The sequence below is a fragment of the Tamandua tetradactyla genome, chromosome 17 (genome assembly GCF_023851605.1).
Source record: "Tamandua tetradactyla isolate mTamTet1 chromosome 17, mTamTet1.pri, whole genome shotgun sequence".
NCBI lineage: Eukaryota > Metazoa > Chordata > Mammalia > Pilosa > Myrmecophagidae > Tamandua > Tamandua tetradactyla.
The window spans coordinates 14214503-14236049 of record NC_135343.1 but is presented as its reverse complement, the minus strand read 5'-3'; the positions used below and the strand labels follow the sequence as shown (position 1 = coordinate 14236049).

Sequence of the window (21547 nt, the reverse complement as noted above, 5' to 3'; positions counted from 1 at the left end):
TATGGCCCAGTCAAAGGAACAAACCAACAATTCAAATGAGATACAGTCTGTACTGTAATCACACTAAATGTTAATGATTAAACTCCAAAATCAAAAGGCATAGACTGGCAGAATGGATTAAAAACAGGACCCATCTATATGCTGTCTACAGGAAACACATCTTAGACCCAAGGAAAAAGATAGATTGAAAGTGCAAGGTTGGGAAAAGATATTTCATGCAAATAACAATCAGAAAACAGCAGGAGTAGCTATACTAATATCCAACAAATTAGACTTCAAATGTAAAAAGTCAAAAGAGACAAAGAAGGACACTATGTATTACTAAAAGGAATAATTCAACAAGAAGACATAACAATCATAAATATTTATGCACCGAGCCAGAATACTCCAAAATACATGAGGCAAACACTAAAAAGAGAAATAGACACATCTACCATAATAGTTGGAGCCTTCAATTCACCACTCTCATTGATGGACAGAACATCTAGACAGAGGATCAATAAAGAAACAGAGAATTTGAATAATACAATAAATGAGTAAGACTTAACAGACATTTATAGAACATTACACTCTACAACACCAGGATATACATTTTTCTCAAGTGCTCATGGATCATTCTCAAGGATAGACCATAGGCTGGGTCACAAAGCAAGTCTCAAAAATTTAAAGAGATTGAATTCATACAAAACACTTTCTCAGATCATAAAGGACTGAAGTTGGGAATCAATAATAGGCAGAGTGCCAGAAAATTCACAAATATATGGAGGCTCAACAACACATTCTTAAACAACCAGCGGGTCAGGGAAGAAATTACAAGAGAAATCAGTAAACATCTTGAGGCAAACGAAAATGAAAACACGACATATCAAAATTTATGGGATGCAGCAAAAGCAGTGCTAAGAGGAAAATTTATTGCCCTAAATGCCTATCTCAAAAAAGAAGAAAGAGCAAAAATCGAGGAATTAACTGTCCACTTGGAAGGAGTAGAGAAAGAACAGCAAACTAACCCCAAAGCAAACAAAAGGAAAGAAATAATGAAAATTATAGCAGAAATAAATAAAATTGAGAACATGAAAACAATCAAGAAAATCAACAAAATCAGAAGTTGGTTTTACGAGAAAATTAATAAGATTGATGGACCCTTAGCAAGGTTGACAAGAAGAAGAGAGAGGATGCAAATAAATAAAATCAGAAATGGAAGAGGAGACATAACCACTAACCCCACAGAAATAAAAGAGGTAACGAGAGGATACTATGAACAACTTTATGCTAATAAACTTGAGAATGTAGATGAAATGGACATCTTTCTAGAAAGGTATGAACAACCAACATTGACTCGAGAAGTAACAGACAACCTCAACAAACCAATCACAAGTAAAGAAACTGAATCAGTCATTAAGAAGCTCCCCAAAAACAAAAGTCCAGGACCAGAAAGCTGCACATGTGAATTCTACCAAACATTCCAGAAAGAATTAATATCAATTCTGCTCAAACTCTTCAAAAAAACTGAAGAGGGAGGAATGCTACCTAACTCATTCTACGAAACCAACATCACCCTCATGCCAAAGCCAGAAAAAGATATTACAAAAAAAGCAAACTACAGACCAATCTCTCTAATGAACACAGATGCAAAAATCCTCAACAAAATTCTAGCAAATCGAATCCAGCAGCACTTTAAAGGAATTATATACCATGACCAAGTAGGATTCATCCCAGGTATGCAAGGATGGTTCAACATAAGAAAATCAATTAATGTAATACACCATATCAACAAATCAAAGCAGAAAAACCACATGATCATCTTGATTGATGCAGAAAAGGCATTTGACAAAATTCAACATCCTTTTCTGTTGAAAACACTTCAAAGGATAGGAATACAAGGGAATTTCCTCAAATTGATAAAGGGAATATACGAAAAACCCACAGCTAACATCATCCTCAATGGGGAAAAACTGAAAACTTTGCCCCTAAGATCAGGAACAAGACAAGGATGTCCACTATCACCACTGTTATTCAACATTGTGTTGGAAGCTCTAACCGGAGCAATTAGACAAGAAAAAGAAATAAGAGGCATTAAAATTGGAAAGGAAGAAGTAAAACTCTGTTTTGCAGATGATATACTATATGTCAAAAGCCCCGAAAAATCCATAGCAAAACTACTAGAGGTAATAAATGAGTACAGGAAAGTGGCAGGTTACAAGATCATTTCATTGTATAAGAGAAGATACATCGAATGATTTCAGTATTTTGGGGTTTATTAACATTGGTTTTGTGACCTAAGATATGGTCTATTCTGGAGAATAAACCATAAGCACTTAAGAAGAATGGGTATTCTATTGCTGTTGGGTGAGGTGTTGTATATATGTCTGTTAGGCCTAGTTGTTTTAGGGCATTGTTCAAGTCTTTTACTTCCTATTGATCTTCTGTCTAGATGTTCTATCCATTATTGAAAGTGGTATATTAAAGTCTCCTAGTGTTAATGTAGACCTTTTCTCCCTTCAAATCTGTCAGCATCTGCTTCATATATTCTGAGGCTCTGCTGTTAGGTGTGAATATATTTATAATTGTTAAATATAATTGTTGAATTGACCCATTTATCAGTATATAATGACCATCTTTGTCCCCTGTAACAGTTTATTTATGTATTTTATCTAGCATTAGGATAACTACTCAGCTCTCTTTTGGTTACTACATGCATGGTATATTTTTTCCATCCTTTCACTTTCAACCAACTTATGTCTTTGAACAGAATAATGATAAATTCTACTTTACCTTTTTAACTAAATTTCACAACAATAAGCTATCAAGGCCATTAACTTTTTTTCCTTAGATGTTTGTTTTCTTTTTTACTTTTATAAGGTTTTCTGATGCATAGCTTTGCATGTTTATATAACTATTTTGCTGGCATGCTTTCTCTTTCTATTATGAGATAATAGGACAACACTTCTGGATATAGTAATAAATAGTTTTTTAGAAGAAATATCTCAAATGTCTAAAAAAAATAATAGCATGTGTGTGTGTGTATATATATATATATATAAAACAAAGGCTAAATACTGAAACATCAATAAGAGTAAAATATTTTCCTGTAATACAAGCACCACCATTTTAAAAGGTAGTCCCACAAAATTACGTATAATATGGAATATTCTGTTTACAGGAATTTGTTCCCTTCGATGAAAAGTTGAACATGATAAAATGTTTTAAAATACCCAACTTGCTAAAATGTTTTTTTAAAAAAGTCTTGTTAAAATTTATAGAAATAGGGCAGGCCACGGTGGCTCAGCAGACAGTTCTTGCCTGCCATGCCGGAGACCTGGGTTCAATTCCCAGTAGCCTGTCCATGCAAAAAGGGAAGAAAAAAAATATACATAGAAATAAGTATTTTAAGTTGACAAAATTTATTTTAGGAAAGAAAGCAGACAAATAATGACAAAAATCTCACCTGGAAAAAGTCTTAAGAAAAAGGCGATTTGTAAAACAAAAACAAAAACAGGGAGTGGGATACCAAGTACACCAAAGCCATTTATTTCATAAAGCCAAATCCATGTATTACATACTAACTACAGCATCAACTGTACTTTAAAATCCTTTTATTACCATCTGAACAAGGAGAGGCACATGGCTTTTTTGCCACCTCTCATTTCAATTAAGCAAAAAATCAAATTATTCAGTAAAATGTTCTAATCCATTATGCTTTACTATAATACTACCATAATAATCCAATGATAAGTTGGTATAAAAAAGAAATAAATTCAAACAAAGGCAAGCAAAACAAGTACAATAGTGAATTACCTCCTTATCAAGATATGACAGTACTGACTCTGTCTCATTCAGAAGAGCAACAGTGCATTTTCCCCTGTTGAAAGAGAAAAAATGAATTATATGTAAGAAAGGCCGCATTCATAGCGATGGCATATACAAAGTTAGGAGTCCTCACAGAAGGACTGGTATTAAGAAGCTAGATGGCTGTTAGGAATATCTTTAAATGTATATTTAGACACATATTACAATTTTGGTGTTGGGTAACCTATAAAAATAACACTGCTTCTGTAAGGCATTTATTGAGAAGTTAAATAGTGAAAGGAACTGTGTTAGGCAGTGAATTTTTATTATAAAGAAGTATTTCCTAATTATTCAAGAGAAAAATACGAGATCTTCAGAGTGAGAGTCACGCTCTGAATCTATCAATGCTCATTTTATACGAGGGGTTTTGAGACCAAGACAAAGCCCTGAAAGCTGGTGTCCAAGACAATGTCTGTTCAGGTAAGAACCTAAAACTAGTCCCCACTAACACTAGGATGCAACTAACTGGACTTGATTGAAATTGCTCTAAGGAGACGGCTAGTTAAAATTTAAGCACAAGGAAGCTCTCTAGTACATATAGTACAGCAGGCAAAACAAAGATTTATATAGATTTCAGTATTGTGCAGTCCAATAGTATTTACTTTTGATGACAACGTGAGACTATGGGAGTGAATGCCTAAAAAAGGTCTGTCTAGACTTGAGAAAAATTAAGGTTATCCACATAGAGGGATCATTCTACTGAAAGCACTTTAAAAAATTATCCTCACCAGCTCTATACATTCTAGCTACAAATTGACTTTTGATAGATTAGAGATATTGGACAGAGTACACAAAACAGCCTTAAAAAGCCATAATATAATCTGAGTTTTAAACTAAAAGACACAACCTTCCCGTAAAATAATCGAAAACATATAACATGTACATTCACTAAGAAGCTAGAAGAGCTTGCTAATGGATTATTACAGTGAAATAATACAACCAACTATTCAAAGAAAAAATAACCAAACAAAAGTAAAATATATAATAGTAATGCAGAGGTCAAAAACTATAGTTTCCAAAACACTATGCAAATATATGCTATTTAAATTTTTAAAATCTTGTTCTCTTAGGTTAAGAGCACTTCAATTGATGCAAATGTTCTAAGAAAGGATCAAGGTGATGAATACACAACTTGTGACAATATTGTAAGTTATTGATTATATACCAAGAATGGAATGATCATATGGTAAGAATGTTCGTTTCTGCATGTTGTTAAAAAAATTTTTTAATTAAAAAAAAAAAGAGCACTTCAAAATATTTTTCAGAGAGCATATGGTATTCCACTGTTATTCTGAAAAACATCTAATTTGGTTACCAGAAAGCTTATAAAGATTTTCTGTTATTCTAATATATTTTATTCATGCATATTAGTGAAGCGGAAAAATAATATTATGACATTAGCACACATAACAACACTCAAAGACCTGCTCCTACAAAGGGCAGCATCATGGTCAGGGCAAGTGCTCCGCTGCTGCTGGTGCATCTCCAGCTGCACAGAACCACCTGTGGCCTATGCCCATGTGCTCACACATGCAGCCGGCTTAGGTAATAAGTGGTGTTTCTAAAAATGGTTTTCATTTACTTTTTGTTTACCTCAATAACATTTGACAAGGAGATTTTTCTAACATTTAGTACTTCATCATTTAAAAGAAAAATCCTTTTTAGTTTACTAAAGTCAATTTATTGTTTTAAAAATTGGGGTTGGGGCAGGCCACGGTGGCTCAGCAGGGAAGAACGCTTGCCTGCCATGCCTGAGGACCCGGGTTTGATTCCCGGTGCCTGCCCATGTTAAAAAAAAAAAAAAAAAAAATGGGGTTGAGGGTGGTGCAATGGTAAATTGGTAAAGTGGGAGAATTCTCGTCTGCCATGCCAGAGGCCCGGGCTCAATTCCCAGAGCCTGCCCATGCCAAAAAAAAAAAAAAAAAAAAACTTGGGGGTTGAGAAGAACACAGCCTACTGAAGGTTATTTTACTAGAAACTACTGTCATTAAGTCACTTGAAATTTGACAGTTAAAATTTCCTACCAACAATATAGCATACTCAAAGTCTCTCTGATACCATCTGAAATCATACAGCAATTTAAATTGAATTATAAAGCCCATATTTTCACACTTGCATTAAAAGATAAGGAAACATTGGTTACACTGTTTTAGAAGGATTACATGGTCACAAAATCAACAAAGATACCCCAGCCAATCTAAACTACATGTAGTTTTCAGCAAACATGAAAGAATAAGTACTTAAATATAATTTAAAATTTTTTCATCAGCTATAGTGTACTTTCACCATAATTAAAAATGAAAAAACTGACACAAAATATACATGTACATATAATTAACAGCTAACAAAGAGGTTGAGTTAGAATTATTTTATGAAGCAAATATGAATATGTAATTAACACTTATACTTGCACTCCAAGAGTTGTTAATTAAGGGAGACTTAAAGCATTGGCTTCCTTTAAGCTGAGGAAATCTTGGTTCATAGGTAAACACATAGTAATTTTTTTATCTGATTACAAACTAAAGAAACTATTATCAAATCCCAAATGGATAAAAATAACCCAATGGATTTATACTGAACCTCAGGCAATGAAACACACTATATCTCTTCCACGGTATTTTAATCCTAAAAGAACAAAGATATCCAAATATGAAAACACACCAAAGACTTTAAGAACACAAAGAAGTATCACTACAGGCCAATATAATTGTTTACTATTCACGTAGTTTTTCTATAGAGAAACTACAGTGTTTCTATAGAGATAATATATGGTCCCTACAAACATCTCGAAAAGGTCTGCAAAGTATACTCTATTCCTGACACAGCAGCTGCCGAGATAGAAAGATAAATCATTATGCCACAGCATGTTTCCATGTTTAATGGCAGGTACTGATCAGCTTAGAATCTGCTTACTTGCTTAACAGGATTTACAGTATAATCACCTAGACTAAAAAATTATAGGTAAAAAGGTACATAAACGATAAATATCTTTTATCTGAAAATGTTATATTATTTCTATAAATAAAAGGGGAAACTTTAAACCAGCAGTCATCTACCCACTGCCCAAAGAATTTCCCGTGGTTTGCAACAACTGAAAGCTTGTAGAATGGCTCAAGAGAACCATTAATGCTTGGAAAAATGCAGATTTCTTAGTGCCACACTAGACTTAGTAAACCCATACATCATAGGGAGGGATGAAGGAAATCTACTTGAGTAACAAGGCTCACCAAGTGATCCTGAGACACACTAGCCTTGGAAGACCACTACTCTATTTGCAGAGTCTGAACTTAAACTTCTCCCCTTTTCAACAGAAGCTTTTTCTGTTCATAAAAGAAAGGAATTTCTTACACTGAGTCTTAACACTTGCCACAAACTGGATTCTAAACAGTTTTCCATATAAAACACCATGCAAGGAAGATGATGGAATAGGACAGGCTGAGTTCACCCCTGCTCCAAAGAACAGAGAAGGGAGAGCGCATAAGTGACCTGGAAGGGTCTTCTACACCACAGACGGAGGCCCTGGGTGCAAAAGTAGAAGAATTGGAGAGAACCGGAGACTGGCCAGCTAGTGCAAACATCTTAGTGCGTTCATTTCCAGACGGAGGTTCGCAGCCCTCAGGAGTGCATGGATAGGGAGACAGGGACTAGGAAGTACTCGAAGCCACGTTCCCTGAACACGCTATCCTCATAGGCGCCACTCCCACCCTGTGGCCCATGATTTCCCCCCACACATCGCACGCACCTAAACCCCATCACCAGACCCCTCACCGCACTACCATCTCCCTGCCCCACATCCCTGCCCCTTCCATGTGCACAAGCCTGCCCAGACTGACCTACCTATCCCACGCACATGCACAGGCTCACCCTGCTCCTGCCAAGACTCACGTACCCCCAGCCAGCCACTTGACCCCCACCTCCCCCTTCCTGCCCCTGCAAGCAGTCACATGTGCATCTAGGCTGCAGGCATTCATTCTCATACTGGGGGCATGCCAGTACTCAACTTTACGCTAATAAATACAACAATTTAGATGAAATGGACGGGTTCCTGGAAAGACATGAACAACCAACTTTGACTCAAGAAGAAATAGATGACCTCAACAAACCAATCACAAGTAAAGAAATTGAATTAGTCATTCAAAAGCTTCCTAAGGACTTCCTGGAAGATGGCGGCTTAGTAAGACGCGCGGATCTTAGTTTCTTCTCCAGGACACCTACTAGGGGAGTAGAAACGATACAGAAAGCGCCCAAAGCCAAAACAGAGATAAAAAAGACAGCGTACCCCATCCTGGAACGGCTGGCTGGCTGAGAGAAGCAGCTCGGGTGAGATCGCCGAGGCGCGCGGGCCTTACCGGGCGGGGTGGCAAGCGGCCGGAGGTACTCCCTTCCCTCTTCCCGGGCCGGCTGGGAGAATTGGAGAGGCGGTCCCCTGAAACAAAGACGGCTGGCACCCACACCACGCGCAGCCCCCGGACCAACTGAGAGAATTGGATCGGAAATCTCCAAACCGCGGAGAACGGTGACCCCGTGATTCCCGGGGAACGTGCACTCTCTCGGGCGGGCCGCTGCCGCTGGCGCCCTCCCGCCACGCTTGTTGCCCAGCGCCGACTAGGAAATTCGGACGGGCTCTTTCCCTGGCTGCGGCGACCAGCAACCCTCCCTGCGTTCGGACCCCGGGCCGGCTCAAGCCGCTTCGGCTAGCGAACCCAGGACGGCGAGAGTTTTCCAAAGTTTAAGGTCCCACAGCACCTTTTACTGGTGGGACCCGCAGACAAACGTGTGCCACGAGCGCCACCTACTGGGCAGGATAAGAAAAACAGAACCCAGAGATTTCACAGAAAAATATTACAACCTTGCTGGGTCCAACACCAAGAGAAATCTGAATAAATGCCCAGACGCCAGCAGCAGAAGATAACTGTCCACGCTCAAAAGATTGAGAATATGGCTCAGTCAAAGGAACAAACCAATAGCTCAAATGAGACACAAGAGCTGAGACAACTAATGCTGAATATACGAACAGAAATGGAAAACCTCTTCAAAAATGAAATCGATAAATTGAGGGAGGACATGAAGAGGACATGGGCTGAACATAAAGAAGAAATAGAAAAACTGAAAAAACAAATTGCAGAACTTATGGAAGTGAAGGATAAAGTAGCAAACATAGAAAAAATAATGGATAGCTACAATGATAGATTTAAAGAGACAGAAGATAGAATTAGTGATTTGGAGGATGGAACATCTGAATTCCAAAAAGAAACAGAAACTATAGGGAAAAGAATGGAAAAATTTGAACAGGGTATCAGGGAACTCAAGGACAATATGAACCGCACAAATATACGTGTTGTGGGTGTCCCAGAAAGAGAAGAGAAGGGAAAAGGAGGAGAAAAACTAATGGAGGAAATTATCACTGAAAATTCCCCAACTCTTATGAAAGACCTAAAAATTACAGATCCAAGAAGTGCAGCGCACCCCAAAGAGATTAGACCCAAATAGGTGTTCTCCAAGACACTTACTAGTTAGAATGTCAGAGGTCAAAGAGAAAGAGAAGATCTTGAAAGCAGCAAGAGAAAAACAATTCATTACATACAAGGGAAACCCAATAAGACTTTGTGTAGATTTCTCAGCAGAAACCATGGAAGCTAGAAGACAGTGGGATGATATATTTAAAATACTAAAAGAGAAAAACTGCCAACCAAGACTCCTATATCCAGCAAAATTATCCTTCAAAAATGAGGGAGAAATTAAAACATTCTCAGACAAAAAGTCACTGAAAGAATTTGTGACCAAGAGACCAGCTCTGCAAGAAATACTAAAGGGAGCACTAGAGTCAGATACAAAAAGACAGAAGAGAGAGATATGGAAAAGAGTGTAGAAAGAAGGAAAATCAGATATGATATATATAATACAAAAGGCAAAATGTTAGAGGAAAATATTATCCAAACAGTAATAACACTAAATGTCAATGGACTGAATTCCCCAATCAAAAGACATAGATTGGCAGAATGGATTAAAAAACAGGATCCTTCGATATGCTGTCTACAGGAAACACATCTTAGACCCAAAGATAAACATAGGTTGAAAGTGAAAGGTTGGGAAAAGATATTTCATGCAAATAACAACCAGAAAAGAGCAGGAGTGGCTATACTAATATCCAACAAATTAGACTTCAAATGTAAAACAGTTAAAAGAGACAAAGAAGGACACTATATACTAATAAAAGGAACAATTAAACAAGAAGACATAACAATCATAAATATTTACGCACCGAATCAGAATGCCCCAAAATACGTGAGGAATATACTGCAAACACTGAAAAGGGAAATAGACTCATATACCATAATAGTTGGAGACTTCAACTCACCACTCTCATCAAGGGACAGAACATCTAGACAGAGGATCAACAAAGAAATAGAGAATCTGAATATTACTATAAATGAACTAGACTTAATAGACATTTATAGGACATTACATCCCACAACAGCAGGATACACCTTTTTCTCAAGTGCTCATGGATCATTCTCAAAGATAGACCATATGCTGGGTCACAAAGCAAGTCTTAACAAATTTAAAAAGATCAAAAGCTTCCTAAAAAGAAAAGTCCAGGACCAGATGGCTTCACATCTGAATTCTATCAAACATTCCAGAAAGAATTAGTACCAACTCTCCTCAAACTCTTCAAAAAAATCGAAGTGGAGGGAAAACTACCTAATTCATTTTACGAAGCCAACATCACCCTCATACCAAAACCAGGCAAAGATATTACAAAAAAAGAAAACTACAGACCAATCTCTCTAATGAATATAGATGCAAAAATCCTCAATAAAATTCTAGCAAATTTTATCCAACAACACATTAAAAGAATTACACATCATGACCAAGTAGGATTCATCCCAGGTATGCAAGGATGGTTCAACATAAGAAAATTAATTAATGGAATACACCATATCAACAAATCAAAGCAGAAAAATCACATGATCATCTCAATTGAAGCAGAGAAGGCATTTACAAGATTCAACATCCTTTCCTGTTGAAAACACTTCAAAGGATAGGAATACAAGGGAACTTCCTTAAAATGATAGAGGGAATATATGAAAAACCCACAGCTAATATCATCCTCAATGGGGAAAAATTGAAAACTTTCCCCCTAAGATCAGGAACAAGACAAGGATATCCACTATCACCACTATTATTCAACATTGTGTTGGAGGTTCTAGCCAGAGCAATTAGACAAGAAAAAGAAATACAAGGCATCAAAATGGAAAGGAAGAAGTAAAACTATCACTGTTTGCAGACGATATGATACTATACGTTGAAAACCCGGAAAAATCCACAACAAAACTACTAGAGCTAATAAATGAGTACAGCAAAGTAGCAGGTGACAAGATCAACATTCAAAAATCTGTAGCGTTTCTATACACTAGCAATGAACAAGCGGAGGGGGAAATCAAGAAACGAATCCCATTTACAATTGCAACTAAAAGAATAAAATACCTAGGAATAAAAGAGACAAAAAACCTATATAAAGAAAACTACAAAAAACTGTTAAAAGAAATCACAGAAGACCTAAATAGATGGAAGGGCATACCGTGTTCATGGATTGGAAGACTAAATATAGTTAAGATGTCAATCCTACCTAAATTGATTTACAGATTCAATGCAATACCAATCAAAATCCCAACAACTTACTTTTCAGAAATAGAAAAACCAATAAGCAAATTTATCTGGAAGGGCAGGGTGTCCCGAATTGCTAAAAACATCTTGAGGAAAAAAAACGAAGCTGGAGGTCTCACACTGCCTGACTTTAAGGCATACTATGAAGCCACAGTGGTCAAAACAGCATGGTATTGGCATAAAGATAGATATATCGACCAATGGAATCGAATAGAGTGCTCAGAAATAGACCCTCTCATCTATGGACATTTGATCTTTGATAAGGCAGTCAAGCCAACTCACCTGGGACAGAACAGTCTCTTCAATAAATGGTACCTAGAGAACTGGATATCCATATGCAAAAGAATGAAAGAAGACCCATATCTCACACCCTATACAAAAGTTAACTCAAAATGGATCAAAGATCTAAACATTAGGTCTAAGACCATAAAACAGTTAGAGGAAAATGTTGGGACATATCTTATGAAACTTACAATTGGAGGCGGTTTTACGGACCTTAAACCTAAAGCAAGAGCACTGAAGAAGGAAGGAAATAAATGGGAGCTCCTCAAAATTAAACACTTTTGTGCATCAAAGAACTTCATCAAGAAAGTAGAAAGACAGCCTACACAATGGGAGACAATATTTGGAAATGACATATCAGATAAAGGTCTAGTATCCAGAATTTATAAAGAGATTGTTCAACTCAACATAAACAAAAAGGCAACCAACCCAATTACAAAATGGGAAAAAGACTTGAACAGACACCTATCAGAAGAGGAAATACAAATGGCCAAAAGGCACATGAAGAGATGCTCAATGTCCCTGGCCATTAGAGAAATGCAAATCAAAACCACAATGAGATATCATCTCACACCCACCAGAATGGCCATTATCAACAAAACAGAAAATGACAAGTGCTGGAGAGGATGCGGAGAAAGAGGCACACTTATCCACTGTTGGTGGGAATGTCAAATGGTGCAACCACTGTGGAAAGCAGTTTGGCGGTTCCTCAAAAAGCTGAATATAGAATTGCCATACGACCCAGCAATACCATTGCTGGGAATCTACTCAAAGGACTTAAGGGCAAAGACACAAACGGACATTTGCACACCAATGTTTATAGCAGCGTTATTTACAATTGCAAAGAGATGGAAACAGCCGAAATCTCCATCAACAGAAGAGTGGCTAAACAAACTGTGGTATATACATACGATGGAATATTATGCAGCTTTAAGACAGATAAACTTATGAAGCTTGTAATAACATGGATGGACCTAGAGAACATTATGCTGAGTGAGACTAGCCAAAAACTAAAGGACAAATACTGTATGGTCCCACTGATGTGAACCGACATTCGATAATAAACTTGGAATATGTCATTGGTAACAGAGTTCAGCAGGAGTTAGAAACAGGGTAAGATAATGGGTAATTGGAGCTGAAGGGATACAGACTGTGCAACGGGACTAGATACAAAAACTCAAAAATGGACAGCACAATAATACCTAATTGTAAAGTAATCATGTTAAAACACTGAATGAAGCTGCATCTGAGCTATAGGGTTTTTTTTGGTTTTTTTTTTGTTTGTTTGTTTGTTTTTACTATTATTATTACTTTTATTTTTTTCTCTATATTAACATTCTGTATCTTTTTCAGTTGTGTTGCTAGTTCTTCTAAACCGATGCAAATGTACTAAGAAACGATGATCATGCATCTATGTGATGATGTTAAGAATTACTGATTACATATGTAGAATGGTATGATTTCTAAATGTTGGGTTAATTTCTTTATTTCCGTTAATTAATAAAAAAATTTAAAAAAAAAAATGAGCCATGGTAGGGGTGGGGTTGCCATATGATCCTGAACCCCACTACTCAGTATATACCTGGAAGAACTGAGTGTGAGGACACAAATGGACATTAGCACACTGGTGTTTATGGTGGCAATGTTCAGATTCACAATAATGGACGAGGCCTAAGGGTACAACAACTGAGGAATGAAAGGGGGAACTATGGTATATCCATACAACAGACTACTGATCAGCCACAAGAAGGAATGAATTTGTGAGGCATGCAACTAGGTGAATTAACCTTAAAGACAGTATGCAGAATGAAATGTCAGAAACAAAAAGACATATATTATCACGCCTCACTCATATGGACTAATTATAATAGAAAAACTTGGTGAACTGAAGTCAAGGGTGTGGGTTATCAGGTTGGGGGCTGTTCTAGTTTGCTAGCTGCCGGAATGCAATATACCAGAAAGAGAACAGCTTTTAAAAAGGGGAATTTAATAAGTTTCTAGTTTACAGTTCTAAGGACCAGAAAATGTCCCAATTAAAGCAAGTCTATAGAAATGTCCAATCAAAGGCATCCATCCAGGGAAAGATATCTTGGTTTAAGAAGGCCGATGAACTTCAGGGTTTCTCTCTCAAGTGAGAAGGCACATGTCGAACACAACCAGGGCTTCTCTCTCAACTGGAAGGGCATATGGCAAACACTGTGTCATCTGCTAACTTTCTCTCCTGGCTTCTGGTTTCATGAAGCTCCCTGGGAGGCGTTTTCCTTCTTCATCTCCAAAGGTCACTGGCACATGGACTCTGCTTCGTGGTGCTGCAGCATTCTCTGCTCTCTCCAAATCTCCCATTCTCCAAAATGTTTCTTTTATAGGACTCCAGTAAACCAATCAAAACCCACCCAAATGGGTTGAGACACACCCCCCCAATCCTGCTTAACAACCACTCTTGATTGGGATACGTCTCCAGGGAGATGATCTAATTACAAATTCAAACATACAGTATTCAATAGGAATTATTCTGCCATTACGGAATGGGATTTTGATTAAAATATGGCTTTTCTAGGGTCCACACATCCTTTCAAAACAGCACAGGGCCTATTGGAAAGGGTCCTAGATTGTAAGCTATTACAGCAGTCACATATATTCAGGAACTGTAACTGTTATTTCTAAATTCTGAGATACTGAGCTGTTTGTATATAACCTAGTTGTGCCCAGAAACTTCAGCTATTTCTGCAACAACTGAGACTCAGAGCTAGAGCTCTGAGGCTATGAAAGTCAGCAGTGCCCCACACAGGAACTGTCTGAAAAGTTGAAAAAGGGATCAAACTTTGTCTAGAGATATGAAGGAAGCTGATCTGGATAGGGCTAAGATAGATCAGAATACAGGGTAAACTATTGTATCACCTATATTTTAAAACTTTAACTTCTGTGTGAGACCAAAGGGAGAGATGTTTATTTGGTGCAAACTTTATATTTTGGGTACCACATTATCTAATTTAACTTCTATGGTGAGTTTATTTGAACACCATAAGCACATGGAATCTTGAAAAGGGTGGGAGACTGTATAGGTTTGTCCAGATTAATATGACATCCCGATATATCCCAGAGTAATTTGAGTAAATACAGAAGTATTTGCAATGTCCCCCTGGAGACTGGGGAGAAAGGAGGAGATATTCAACTTCCCCATTTGGAGAATTCTTGATATTCTCGCAAGCAGTAGTGACAACCAAATCAATACACTAAGCCCTCAATCTTGGGGTTCACCTCTATGAAACTCATTCTTGCAAAGCAGAAGTGAAACCTACTTAAAACTATACCTAAGAGTCATCCCCAGAGAACCTCTTTTGTTGCCCAGATATGGCCTCTCTCTTTAAGCCATTTCGTCAGGTGAACTCACTACTGTCCCCCCCCTCCCCAAGTGGGACCTGACTCCCAGGGGTGTAAATCTCCCTGGCAATGTAGGACAGAATTCCCAGGATGAGCTGTGACCCAGGATCATGGGATTGAGAAAGCCTTCTTGAGCAAAAGGGAGAAGAAAGAAATGAGACAAAAAAAAAGTTTCAGTGGCTGAGAGATTTCAGTCAGGAGGTTATTCTTATCCATTATGTAGATATTCCTTTTTAGTTTATGGGATATTGGAGTGGCTGGAGGGAAGTAACTGAAACTGTTGAGCTGTGTTCCAGTAGCCCTGATTCTTGAAAATGATTGTATAACAATACGGCTTTTACAATGTGACTATGTGATTGTGAAAACCTTATGTCTGATGCTCTGTTTATCCAGGGTATGGACAGAAAAGTTAAAAAAAAAAAAAAAAGGTAATAAATAAATAAATAAATAACTGAATAATAGGAGGAATGAAGGGTAAAATAAATTGGGTAGATGGAAATATTGGAAATAATGAGAAGGAAGAGTAAGGAGTATGGAATAAATGGCTTTTTTCTTTTTATTTCTTTTTCTGGAGTGATACAAATGCTCTAAAAAATGATCATGGTGATGAATACACAATTATGTCATGAAAGTGTGAACCACTGATTATATAGCATGTATGGACTGCATGGGTGTGATGATTTGTCAATAAAAATATTTTAAAAAAAAGAAAAAGTCCCCGTCCTTCCTCCCCAAGAGTCACAGATTTGAATAGACGTTTTTCCAAAGAAGATAATCAAACGGCCAATACGTATATGAAAAAATGCTCAACATCATTAACCATTAATGAAATGCAAACTAAAACTATAATAAGATATCACTTCACATCCATAGGATGGCCAATATTTTTTACAAAACTGAAAATAACAAGTGTTGATGATACAGAGAAACAGGAAGACTTGCACTCTCTTGGTGGGAATGTAAAATGGTGCACCCACTGCGGAAAACATTTTGGTGGTTCCTCAGAAAGTTAGACACAGAATTACCATATGACCTGGCAGTTCCACTCCTAGGTATATACCCAAAAGAAGCGCAAGCAGGGACTCAGTTTTCTGTACATGAAGTGTTCACTGTAGAGTTATTTCACAATAGCCAAAAGGCAGAAGCAACCCAAGTGCCCATCAATGGATGAACAAAAAACACAACATGGTATATCCATACAACAGAATACTATTCGGCCATAAAAAGAAGTGTTGGTGCGTGCTATAACAATCAATGAACCTTGAAGATATCATGTTGAGTGAAATAAGCCAGACACCAAACATCAAATATGATTTCTCTTACTATGAAGTACTTAGAATAAGTCAATTCATAGAGACAGAAAGCAGAATCGTGGCTACCAGGAGTAGGGTGAGGGAGGAATGGGGAGTTCTTACTAAATGAATATGAGTTTTGGTGTGAACTGATGAAAATATTCTGGAACTAGATAGTGGTAAAAGTTACACAATACAGTCAATATACCTCATGTCAAAAGACAGTCTGCTTAAAATGGGTAAAATGAGTTTTATGTATATATATTACATCACAATTAAAATTAATTTTATAAATTTAAGGGAAGATAAAACAAAAGCAAAACAAACAAACAAACCAGAAACTGTTTATGTAGGTAAGAGAGATGACAAAAAAGCCAAGAAGAAAACCTTGGGCTTACTGGATTTTGACAAGAAAAATAAGTAGTGTTTCAGCAGCTCATTCTGTCTGTGGCATACAGAAAGTACCAAACACTATCCAGGAGACATTAATCCCAGGTTATAAATGAAAGAGGAAGCTGGGGACAACAACCACACTTGCTAACAGATAAGAGAGAAAACTGTAGATGAGGAATTCATGAAAAAGGAATGATCCTTTACTTGGTATCACTATATGCCCTTTTGTGGTTGGAACAAAGTATGTGGAATGTTAAAAGAAGGCAGCAGATGTAGGGAAGAGCCTCCTCTCCAAGACAGAATGACAAATAAACCATTCTGATTACCAGGAAAATCTCACAGACACTGCTACAACCATGTGGACCACCAGCACTTGGGATGGCATGTAGGATACACTTTGCATTTAACCCAGGACTCTTCTGCATTGTGATTTTTGTTGGAGAAAGAAAACAGTTCAAGCCCTAAGGGGAAAAAAATGGTCATTTCAAAATAAAATTATATAAACACAACCTTCAAGAAAAAAATATGTGAAACACACATATTTTAAAATGTTAAATTGTGGTATGATTTCTTCCATTTCCTTTATTTTTCTCTTCTACTGCCGCTCCTTAAGGCTTAAGCACACTTATTATTTAACTTCCTCATTTAAATTCATTTGTGAAGTAGTGCTATTTACAGTAATCAATAGCACCCTTTTGTCTAATTCAAATTTTTTTTACAGAGAACAAGAAAACCACTAAAGTCCAATAAAAATATTGGCATAATGAAATCTGCAGGAAGAAACCTATCTGTATCACAATTTTTAAAAAGATTCCAAATGATCTTCTTTAACATTAACAGCTAAAGTAAAGGAAGACTGATAAGCCAGAGTGGAGTTCTATTTTATACTTACACTATAAACTTACATACTTAAACATTAACTTTACTATTTATGTTTCAATAAACAAAAAAACTATTTAAATTTGAAAGGTCTCAACAGACACATCATAAATTAAATTTACAAATTACAAATCCCCTTCATTTAAACATGTTTTGGACAACAGAAAAAAATATGAAGAAAGAAATACAAAATATACAAAAAAGAAGTTGGATCTTGTCAACTATTTTACTTGATATAATTTATTTTACAGACAGACTCACCATCATGGGTGTAAAATGATCTATATACAAGTTTATTCTTTGCAGTATTGTTTTTCACAGCCTAAGACCAAAGCAAGCTAAATAACCATCACTTCAGATTAAATAAATTAGGAGTACATTAAAGCAGCAATCAAAAAAAAAAAGAACAAGGCTGATCTTCATGATTCAATATAGACCCTTCCCCAAGATATATTATTAAAAACACAATATAATAATGTCATAATACTCCACAATTTATTTATACACAGACATCTCATTGCTTCTACATGCATGAAATATTTCAGGATATATTCATAACATTTCAGGAACACTGAGGGGTGGAGAGCTATGCAGGAGTAAGACATTTTTACCAGACACTTCATTTTTGCCTTCCGATATTTCAACCATGTCAATATATTACATAATCCCCCTCCAACATTTTAAATTTTAAAAAGGCTTCTGAGGGCGGTGCAATGGTGGCTGTTCTAGTTTGCTAGCTGCTGGAATGCAATATACCAGAAACGGAATGGCTTTTAACAAGGGGAATTTAATGAGTTGCTAGTTTACAGTTCTAAGGCCGAGGAAATGTCCCAATTAAAACAAGTCTATAGTAATGTCCAATCAAAGGCATCCAGGGAAAGATACCTTGGTTGAAGAAGGCCGATGAAGTTCAGGGTTTCTCTCTCAAGTGAGAAGGCACATGGTGAACACAGTCAAGGCTTCTCTCTCAGCTGGAAGGGCACATGGCAAATACGGCGTCATCTGCTAGCTTTTTCTCCTGGCTTCCGGTTTCATGAAGCTCCCCGGGAGGTGTTTTCCTTCTTCATCTCCAAAGGTCGCTGGCTGGTGGACTGTCTGCTTTGTGGTGCTGCAGCATTCTCTGCTCTCTCTGAATCTCTCATTCTCCAAAATGCTTCCTCTTTTATAGGACTTCAGAAACTAATCAAGACCCACTCAAATGGGTGGAGACATGTCATCCCCTAATCCAATTTAACAACCATTCTTAACTAAATCACATCATCCAGGGAGATGATCTCATTACAGTTTCAAACATACAGCATTGAATAGAAATTATTCTACCTTTATGAAATGGGACTTATATTAAAACATGGCTTTTCTTAGGGGGCATACTTCCTTTCAAACCAGCACAGTGGCTCAGTGGCAAGAATTCACGCTTGCAGAGCTGGAGACTCAGGTTCAATTCCCGGAGGCTGCCCATACAGGGGAAAAAAAGGCTTCTGATCAGTTTTCTGTGACTCTGACAACATAAAGGGCTATCTCTGCTGCTTCTGGATCCCAAACTACCCCGAGTACTCATCCACACTGGTCACCCAACCCTAACCACAACAACACACAAACTCACTCTAGAGAGCAAGTGCATCTACTGAAGAGCCTTCACAAAGGCTGTGGAATCTTTTTTAAAAAAAAGTAATCCTTATACATAGGCATTTTCTGTTCGTTTATTAGCTTCTCATATATATGATTACCCCAGGGGAGAAATTGCACCTTCAAAATCCAAAGTGTTCTAGGGATAAACCATGAACCAAAAAGTTTTTTGAATTACAACCTTTGAAACTAGACGGAAATGTTTTGTCAAGGCTGAATAAGTCATCAGAGTCACGATATATTTCCAAATTAGTTTGATAATTGCTTCTTAAAGACACAAAGTGATAAATCATGTTATAAAGTACCATTTTTATTCAGTGACCTAACTGACTGTGGAAGAAACGTCCTATTTTTAGAGACTTAGCAGAGCAATAAAGAATCAAATGACCAGCAACAGACAAAGCACATGTGTTCAACTCTTCTATTCTGAGAGGCCTTTAAAATGGCAGCAAGATAATTAGAAACAACCTAAAAACACTATAAAGAGAATCAGACGGGGCCTTCAGCAGATGGAAAATTTCAGGAAACTCTGTAAGACAGAAGACAGAAAAGAGGAAAGCTGGCAGATGAAGGTGAACAGGGCAAACCAAAGCCCGGGATGAACATTTCATTTTTGGGGAAACACCAAAAGCATCTTCACTAAGATGAGGAACAAGTCATGATGGCCACTGTGTGCATTGCTACTTCACTACCAGCCCCTAGCTGAGAGTGACCAGGGAGACATGCCTTCCTGCTTTTGCCCCAAGCACATGCAAACATTCACTGGAGCCGGCATGTGGCTCACCCCCTCTGCTATACCAGTTCCTGGCAGAGAAGCAGCAGCGTCCACTCACTATGACACACACAAGAGGGTTGTCCATGGACCAGCCTTCTGTGTTGGCTGTGGATTAGACCCACTGACCGTGGGGTACCTGGCTTTGTCTCTTCTCTACGTGAGTAAATGCTGTTTCCAGGGACTGTGTGGGCTGTGCTTTTTTTGGCAACTGTGAACCTGCAAACTGGAGTGGGCTGGGAGCCTAGGACTGCTGTTCCTGGTGGCAGCATCTTTATGCTCTAGTTACCCTTCACATGGTTAGACTCCTCTCCTGGGGAGTGAAAACCGGAGTCTCCCTCTCTGGCTGACAACTTGGAGCAGAAAGCAAAGAGGTAACAAATATCTGTTATGAAAAGTTACTATAGTTTAAATAATAATAATATAATGACACTGTCCTGCATTTCTGCAAATCTCTTTAATGTCTGGCTGAATAGACAACTAAAATTTCAAGTGAATGACAAGTTCACTGCATTTTTGGAAAAATGTCTACCAAATGCCCGTGTCCAAACAACCATAGTTTTGTCTTTCAGTGGTTATTTCAAAAAGAGTGTTCCATGAAAAGGTGGTGAGTTCAGTTCAGAACTCAATCAGTTCTTTCATAAAACATGGTTTACATGTAAGTAGTAGAATGAAAAACTTGGTGAGTGTTTTCCCAGTTCCTGGGAGGTAACCTCCAGTGGCAGGTACATCTTCTGTTCCTTATGATGGGCTCAGGACCATACCTGATGGTTGCAGGCTGGGGGGCCAGTCATATCTGCAGCCTTAGGGTAGGGACTGGCCACACCAGAAAGACCAACCATGATTTGGGAGCTGAGCCAATCATGTTAGCACAACCTTCCTAACCTCTGGTGAGGAGGGGGCTGCAGATGAGTTCAACCACATGGAAACCGATTCTATAGCAATCATGCCTATGGAACCAAATCCCCATATAAACCAGGGCACTGGAAGCTCTGCTGACCTTTCATGATTGAGAAGATGTATTACTGTGCTGGAAGGGTAACACATTCTGACTTCACTGGGAGTGGAGGAGAGGACAAAGGAAGCTGTGTTTGAGACCCTCCGAACTTTGTCATATGCATCTCCTCCTTTGGCTTATTTCTATCATTTCATTACAAAAAACTATCATCATAGCTATAATGCTTTCAGTGAGTTCTGTGAGTTATGCTAGCAAATTCTTGAACGCAGAGGGTGAATGGAAATCCCAAATCTCTAGACAGGTGTTCAGAAGTATGGTCCCCAGAACTTGCACCGTGCCTCAAGGGTTATACTGAGGTGTCTGGCCTAACGAAGGATAGTCAGAATTGAACTGAACTAACTACAGTATCTGCAGTTAGTGTCAGAAGGTTTAAGAAGTTGCAGACGTTTT

The 21547-nt window shown here is 37.8% G+C and overlaps 1 protein-coding gene across 6 annotated transcripts in view; it reads right to left on the bottom strand.

Annotated features, from left to right (window-relative positions):
• MTA3 (metastasis associated 1 family member 3) overlaps positions 1-21547 on the bottom strand; it is a 218975-nt gene that overhangs the window by 104435 nt on the left and 92993 nt on the right. For all 6 annotated transcript variants that reach the window (XM_077134094.1, XM_077134089.1, XM_077134090.1 and 3 more), the window contains one exon: positions 3796-3859. In XM_077134094.1, coding sequence (XP_076990209.1) covers positions 3796-3859 — 64 coding nt within the window. The remainder of the gene's footprint in view (positions 1-3795; positions 3860-21547) is intronic.